General features: G+C 55.3%; 1 protein-coding gene across 1 annotated transcript; it reads left to right on the top strand.

Annotated features, from left to right (window-relative positions):
- Positions 1-2807: 2807 nt before the first annotated feature.
- Positions 2808-7544, top strand: LOC131579959 (sushi, nidogen and EGF-like domain-containing protein 1). The gene is made up of 6 exons (XM_058840547.1): positions 2808-2933; positions 5318-5373; positions 5670-5814; positions 6286-6573; positions 6705-6842; positions 7263-7544. Exons 1-6 carry the CDS (start codon positions 2808-2810, stop codon positions 7542-7544), a joined length of 1035 nt encoding a protein of 344 aa, XP_058696530.1.
- The last annotated feature ends 566 nt before the right edge of the window (positions 7545-8110 follow it).

An 8110-nucleotide genomic window follows, 5' to 3' on the forward strand; every position in this document is an offset into this window, starting at 1 on the left:
TAAAAACAAAAGCAGTTTTTATTTTAATACTATGCCATAGCCTAACATATATGTATTATACCAGTATTTCTAAGTTTCATCAATAACAGAAATAAAGGAAACTATGTTAATACAACAAAATTTTCTAATCTTATACATACAACATTCATTCCAATATTTGCAAAAAGCCAACAATATAATATGTATCTATAACAGTTACAATTTAGTTAGCACGGATCAATTCGATTTATTACACTCAGGTGGATGGTGAGTGCCACTTGCTGCCACTGTGACTGTGTGAGGGCTCGGTGGGGGTGGTGCAGGTGGGGTCCCACCGGCTGCTCCAAGTCCAGGGGGCCCCCAGATCTTCTATGATTGCAACACGTATGTGGTGCTGATGCTGCCCCAACCCAAACCTGATGCCACCGGGGCCGTTCCAGCAATTTTAACAGGGACCCCAACAATGATGACCCTGACAGGGAGGCTCTGGGCAGCCCCCCTCCCCCCCCCTCCCCCCAACTGCAACCGCATTCCTGCATGGAAAAAGGGATACATGTCCACATTGCTAAAGCCTCATCTGGCGAATGCCCAAACTACACCCCCAAAGGGGACACCCCTCAAAATGGGAAGCCTGGGTCCCCCAGTGGAACCCTGTGCAGTCAGTGGGGCCCCCCCAATGTCCCTAGATGGCACCCCATGGGACCACCCACACCAAAGCTGGGATGGCATTGATTCTAGGAAACATCTATTGGCCCCAGATGACCCCCCCAGTAGCCCCACTGCCCCCCATTGACCCCTTTTGTTTCTTCCCTCCCTTTCCCAGCTCTCACCTGCCCCCCCAAGAGCCACTACCAGCTGTGTGCCCGAACCTGTGAGCACACCTGTGCAGGTGTGTGGGCCCCGCCCCCCTGCAGTGAGCGCTGCTTTGAGGGGTGTCAGCAGTGCGCCGAGGGGCTGCTGTTCGATGGGGCCCACTGCGTCCTCCTGGGGACTTCCGGCTGCCTCCACCAGGGGCGCTACTTCCCAGGTGCACTGGATGTGGCCTCAGTGCCTCCCAGTACAGGACAGTTCCAGCCCTAGCTCCTTCTAGGCTCCCCATGTTGATCCTGGGCCCCTTTAGTGTGCTCCCCACAGTGTTCCCAGGCCCTCCCAGTACATCCCAGTTCTCCACCAATCCTTTCCAGTTCCCTCCCAAGTGCTCACCAGTCCCCAGTCCCTCCCAGTACACCCCAGCATCCCCCATGTCACCATTTCTCCCCAGTGTTCTCCCCGCTTCCCCCAGACACGTCCCTCAGTACGTCCCCCTATACTCCAGCATCTCTCCTCATGGTGAGAGACCCCAGGATCTCTCATCCCCTCCAGTCTCGCTCGATATTCCCTGTATTATCCAGAGTCCCTCCCAGGGTATTTGAGTCCTCCCCCCGCTTTCCCCCACAGCGTTCCAAATCCCTCCCAGTTTGTCTTTGTTCCCCCCACAGTGCCTCCCAATGCATCCCAATCCCCTAGTGGGGGAACTGAGTGTCCTTCCCAGTGTCTCCCAGCATGTCCCAATCCCCCCAGTGTGCCCCCCTCCATGGGGGACATGGGGATGTGTGCAGACACAGGCACACACTGAGGATGTACTGGTGGTCCCCATGGGCACTCACTGGGGATATGGAGACACATAGGTGATGTGGGATACATGGGCCCCCTTTCCCCCTCCCACAACACCTCACAGCATCATCATCCCCATTTTTTGGCCATTTTAGGCCATTTTTCCCTACTCCCCACATTTTATCCAAGGAAAACAAATCGCTGAGACCATCCTGACCCCTGACTGCTCCCAGGTCTGCACCTGCTGGGTGCCCGGGGGCCTCCAGTGCCATCCCTTCACTTGTCCCTTAGGCCACACCTGTGGCCTCTGTGACGGCACCTGCACCTGCATTGTACGCCCAGGTTGCTGCACCCTATCCCCTATCCCCTGCCACCCGTTTCGTCACCTTTGACTGTGTCACCAGGGCCATCCTGGCCACTGGCATCTATGTGGTGGCCAGCATGTGTGACCTCTGGGACCCTGCATGGCTCCAGCTCCTGGGGGACATCAGGGACATTGGGGACTATCCGGCAGTGGTGACACTTCACCTCTTCAGCTCCCACAGCCTCATCACCATGCAGAGGGACAGGAAGGCCTGAGTAAGTTGTCACCACCCTGGGTGGCACCCAAAAATGTTGTCACCACCATGTGTTGTTGCCCTGAACATCCACTTGATCTGCATTTTAATAAAAAAATCAGTATAATACCCTAACTTCACACCAGGTAAGAGTCCACATGGGTTGCCCAATCCCACCAGCACCACAGGATGTTCTTACCTTAATTTTGCCCCAAATTCCTCTATTCTGCTCCCAGTTTCCCACCAATGAAGCTCCTGTGTGGGTGCTGGTCACTAAGAGACATCCAGAAATTGACTCACCCCATAATTTTGACCAAAATTGCTCTTTTTTCCCCCAATTTCACATCAGAGAAGCACCTACATGGGTTGTGCTTTATCCTACTCTCAGCATGCTTTGATGCATCCCATAATTTTTCCACAAACACCCTCTTTTCCACCTAGATTCCTCCAACTACACTTCACCCCTGTATCACCCCAAATCCCCTTTTTTATTCCCCTAATTTGATGTTCTCCAGCTCAACGGGGTCCCCACGCCCCTGCCCATGGAGCTCCCGGGACCATTGACCATCATGGAGACACACATGACTCTCTGGATCAGCTGAACCTCGGGATTTCTGGTGGAATAATGGAACTGGCTCGGTAGGGGTGACAGTGGAGGGGCTTAGGGAAGCGTGGGTGATGCTCTGTGGCATCTGCAGCGACTATGACAGTGCCACGAGCAATGACCTGCAAGGGCCTGACGGGACAGTGATGAGTGACATGCAGGTACTGGCCGAGGCCTGGCAGGCACCTGACTTCAGCCAGGTGGGTGACACCAGGGGGACACTGGGGGAAGGGAGATTGAGGTATTTGGGTGTCTTGGGGCTGGCAATAGGGGTAACAGTGCCAAAAAAGGGTGGGAAAATTGCCTTAAAAAGAGGAAAAGAGCCCCCAAAAGGAAAAGCTCCAGAAAATGGAAAAGAGACCAAAAAGGGGAAAAAGAGCTCCCCCAAAGGGAGAAAAGAGCCCCAAAAACATGGGAAAGAAGGTCAAAAAGAGGAGAAAGAGTCAAAACTGGGGAAGGGACCCCAAAATGCAGGAAAAGAGACCAAAAAAAGGAGCAAGAGCACAGAGCGGGGAGAAACAACCCCAAAAGATGGGAAGAGTCACATAAATGAGGAAAGGAGCCTAAAGAGTAAAAGAACTGAAACAAGTGGAAAGAGATCAAAAAGGGAGAAAATGGGGGAAAAAAAGGTGGAAAAAAAACCCAAATGAGAATAAAAGTTCAAAGAGATGGGAAAAACACCAAAAATGGGGGAAAGGAATATTAAAAAGGGAGCAAGAGCACAGAAAATAGGGGGAAAGAGGCCAAAAAAGAGAGACACCAGAAACAGGGGAAAGAACCCCTCACAATGGGGGGAAAGCAAGTGGGAGAGAAGCACAAAAAAAGGGGAGAAAAGAGCCCAAAACAGGGGAAAAGGGAATAAAAAAAGGGGAAAGAGCCTCTCAAAACGGGGAAGAGACCAACAAGAGAGGGGAAAGAGTTCGAAAATGGGCATAAATCCAGAAAAGGGAGGAAAAGACCCTAAAGTGGGGGAAACAGCCATGAAGTCCCCCATGATCTCGCCTTTCTTCCCACCCAGTGGTGTGGAAAATTGACATTTCATCTGGGTGGCCGCGCCTCACCGCTGACGTCATCCTCAAACTGCCTCAGATCCGGAAAACCCGGATTTTTATAACCCCCAAAACTGTGCTTTCGCCCCCAAAATAAAACCTTTGAGAAAACCCCGTTTTCGGGTGCTTTGGGGATAAAATCCTGGGAATTCTGGGAAAGCAGGAGTGTGGTCATGTGCTGGGGGCAGCTGGGGGACGAGGAGGGCTGTTCCCACCCGGTCCTGCCGCGGGCGGTTCCGTGTCCCCACTTCCCCCGCCCCCACCCACCCCCCCGCGTTGGTCAATATTTCCCAACGCCTGAGTCCCACGGGGAGGAGGGCGGGGGGGCACCCGGATGTTTGGTGCCGGGGAGGGGAGGGGGGTTCCCGGACATCCGAGTCCACCGTGGGAGGTGTGTGCTACGGCACACCTGGAGGGGACCCCTCACCAGTATCCCCAGTTCCTTCCGGTAGGAGGAAGCCAGTAGCCACCCCCCCAGTCCCCTCCAGTGTGCCTCCCGGTATCCCCAGTCTCTCCCAGTACACCTCCATAACCCCCCAGTCTCTTCCAGTCTCCCTCAGCTTACCCCAGAGTACCCCCATTGTCCCCAATCCCTCCCAGTGCGTTCCACTCCTCCCCCACTATTACCCATGGTGTTCCCAAATCCCTCCCAGTTTGTCCCAGTCCCCCCCAGTCCCTCCTACTGCATCCCAGTGTCACTCAGTGTTCCCCCCAGTGCCCGTTTAAGCCTTGCAGTGTCCCCCTGGTGTCCCAGCATCCCCCAGTGCCTCCCAGTGGCCCTCCCCAGTGGCCCTTCAACATTCCCAGTGTCTTCCAGTATGTTCCAGCAACCCCCAGTGCCTCCCAATGCATCCTAGTCACACTCAGTGTCCCCACAGTGTCCCCTCCCACCTTCCCAGTGTCCCCCAGCACATTCCAGCCCCCCAGTGTACCCCCCTAGTCAATTCCAGTGCCCCCCAGATGCAGTCTGTGCAGAGACGGAACTGCCTGGGGCCCTGGGAGGTGCCACCTGGGGGTGTCCCATGTCATTCCCCCCCTCCCCCCCCCCCAGGCTGTCCTCTCCCTGGGGATAAAGTGGCTCCAGTCACAGCACTGGGACAGACTGGGACCATGGGAGTGCAGTGAGTGGGGACATTGGTGGGAATGAGGGACATGGGGACATATGGGATATGGGGACATATGGGACATGGGGGCACATGTGGGACATGGTGGACATAGGGGAATATGGGGACCAGTATGTCCACATGTGGGAAATGGGGCACATAGGCACTTGGGGGGACATGAGGGACATGGAGGGGGGACATGAAGGACATGGGGGAACATGGGGGGACAAGGGCTCATGGAACAGTCATTGGGGACATGCAGGATATTGGGGGAGACATGGAGGGCATGGGGGGATATGGGGACACTGGGGACATGGGCAAGATGGAGTGGTCACAGGGTACATGGGGACATGGTTGATGGGGAGCCCCCTCACACTCCCCCAGGCCTGGACACATGAAGGTCCCCCCCGTCCTCCTCCTCCTCCTCCTCAGCCACGGAGAGGAGTGGGGACCCTTGAGGACATCGGGGGCTCCTGTGGGACCCATAGGTGAGTTCAGTGTCCCAGGCTTACACTGGGGAGGTGCCAGGCCCATACTGGGAGGTTCTGGAGTGGGGGTCTCAGGCCCATACTGGGAGGTCCCACCTCCCAGTCCCCTACCAGCAGGCCCTATGCCCACACTGGGAGGTTCTGGGGTGACACTGGAGGTCCCTGACCCAAATGGGAAATCCCAGGCCCATACTGGAAGGTCCCACCTCCATACTGGGAAGTCCCAGGTGCCACTAGGTGTGTCCCCTATGTAGGGTCCTGTTTGCCACTGGGTGTGTGTCCCAGGTGTGTGACAGGTGTGTGTCCCTAGGTGGGGTCCTGTACCCCTTTGGACCAGGAGTAGGGGATGAGGCCACCCACCATGAAGATGATGGGACGAGCCCTGAGATCTTCCTGCAGGAAAACTTCTCCTTCTTTGGACGTGTCCACCGCTCACTCTATGTGGGTCATGTGACTGGGGGGACATGGGGGAGGTGGCATTTGGTGGGTGACACAGGTGGAGGGTGACACGAAAAGTAGGGTGACAAGTTGGATGCAGCCACCAGAGTTGATGTCACCACTTCCTCCTCCTTATCCTTGACTACATCGGTGAATGGGGACTCCTAGGGACATCAGGGATACCTGTGGGGGTCCCTGAGGACATTGAAGACACCTGTGGGATCTTCAGGTGGTTTTGGAGTTCCAGGCCCATAGTGGTAGATTCTGGGGTGACACTGGGGCTCCCAGGCCCATACTGGGAGGTGCTGCGATGACTGGCTGGAGGTTGGGGGTCATCACAATTGAGGCCACCGTGACAGGGGTCACCATAGTGGGGATTCCCCATGACTGGGGACACTGTACCTGGGACCACCATGGAGGGTCACTGTGGTTAGTGCCACCCAGGTGTGTCCCATGGGTGACCTTTGCCTGCAGGTGAACAACAATGGTGTGGTGTCCTTTGGGATGATGGTCCCAGAGTTCACCCCCCAGCCCTTCCCGCTGCCAGGCCACCGCCCCTTTGTGGCGCCGTACTGGGCTGATGTGGACACCCGTCTGGGAGGGGACGTCTTCTACCGGCAGAGCCGGGACCCCCAGCTGCTGGCACGCCTAGCCCAGGACCTGGCACCTGCTGTGTCACCTGGGGACCCACCCCCACAGCCTACCTGGGCATTTGTGGCCACCTGGGACCACGTGGCCTATTTTGGAGCTGCCTCAGACAAGGTGGGACATGGGACAAAGTGACCTTCAACCATGATGTCCCTAACCATGGTGTCACCAAAGGTTTGGGGACACAGGGATGGAAACATAGCTGGGGATCATCATGGTGACATGCTGACAATGTCCCCCGGCAGGTGAACACTTTCCAGGCTGTGCTGGCCTCCGATGGTGTCACCTGTTTTGTCCTGCTCAACTATGGAGACTTGCAGTGGACAACTGGCATTGCTAATCAGGGGGATCCCCACAGTGGCCTGGGGGGCATCCCTGCACAGGTGGAGACACAGAGAGGGACACTGGGCACAGGGTCATCCCTTTGCAGTTGAGGACAGTCCAAGGGATGGGGGACACTGGGCTAGGAGGGATTCGGGGCTTGAGGGGGGTAAAGCATTTTGGGGTGGCATTAAAGGGATTTGGGTGGAATTAAAGGGATTTGGGGTGAAATTAGGGGGATTTTAAGTAGGATTTAAGGGAATTTGGGATAGAATTAAGGGGATTTGTGGCAAAATCAGGTAGATTTTATCTGAAATCAGGGGGATTCTAGGTGGAATTAAGTGGATTTTGGGTGAAATGAAACACATTTTGGGTAAAATTCAATGGGAATTTGGGCAGAATTTACCCCCCACCTTCTCCTCCTGTCCCCCTGTTCCCCTCCCTTCATGTCGCACCCTGTTCCCCCATCTTCCCCCCTGCAGGCTGGGTTCAACGCTGGGGACGATGTCCACTACTACAATGTCCCGGGGTCACGGACACCCACAGTGCAGAGCCTCAGCCACCGCAGCAACCTGGGAGTACCAGGGCGCTGGGCTTTCCGTGTTGACCACTTTAAGGCCACTGAGGAACCCCCTGAGACCCCTGGCACGCTGTCAAAGACATCTGAGGCCCCCTGGAGTCCCTTGGCACACCACAAGACCCCTTCAGTATCCCCCAACCCCCCCAGGACCACAGAGGAGCAGGTGTATATCTGTGGGTTGTGAGCAGGTGACACCTGGGATATTTGAGGTGGGGGGGGGTTGCCTAACAGCCCTCACCCCACCCCCACAGAAGGATTTTCCCCCACAGAGGCTGCATTTCATGATGGAAATAGCAATAAACATCTGTTGAGCAAGACCTGTGTCAGGTGTGTGTACACAGATGCATGTGAGCAGTAACATAGGTGTCATGTGTGAAATGTGTACTCATCCCCACCTGTTCCCATGAAGGTGACAGAATCAGCTGAGGAGGGAAATTGTCAGTGAGGGGTGACAACATCTAGGTTATATATGGGTGTGACAGACACACACCTGAGTCACACAGAGGTGTGACATAGATACACCTGGGTAACATATTTTGCCAGATGCACTACACCTGGACAGCACCCAGTTTAGACACTCCTACATGGTGTTATCTGGACAACACCTGAGTTCCACACAGGTGTGGATCCACCTGGATAATACCTGCTGCAATACAGCACTCCACCTGGACAACATCTGGGTTACACAGACGTGTACCATCACCTGAACACCACCAACCCAGCCAAGGGACCCAACACTGAAATCGAGGG

The sequence above is a fragment of the Poecile atricapillus genome, chromosome 5 (genome assembly GCF_030490865.1).
Source record: "Poecile atricapillus isolate bPoeAtr1 chromosome 5, bPoeAtr1.hap1, whole genome shotgun sequence".
NCBI classification, from domain to species: Eukaryota; Metazoa; Chordata; class Aves; order Passeriformes; family Paridae; genus Poecile; species Poecile atricapillus.

Excerpts from the sequence above, each read along its gene's own strand:
- LOC131579959 (XM_058840547.1), top strand. The coding sequence starts at position 2,808 with ATGCTCTGTGGCATCTGCAGCGACTATGACAGTGCCACGAGCAATGAC. Across the intron at positions 5,374-5,669 it reads GGCTCCTGTGGGACCCATAG|GTGTGTGTCCCTAGGTGGGG; the intron begins GTGAGTTCAGTG and ends GGTGTGTGACAG. Across the intron at positions 6,843-7,262 it reads TGGGGGGCATCCCTGCACAG|GCTGGGTTCAACGCTGGGGA; the intron begins GTGGAGACACAG and ends TCCCCCCTGCAG.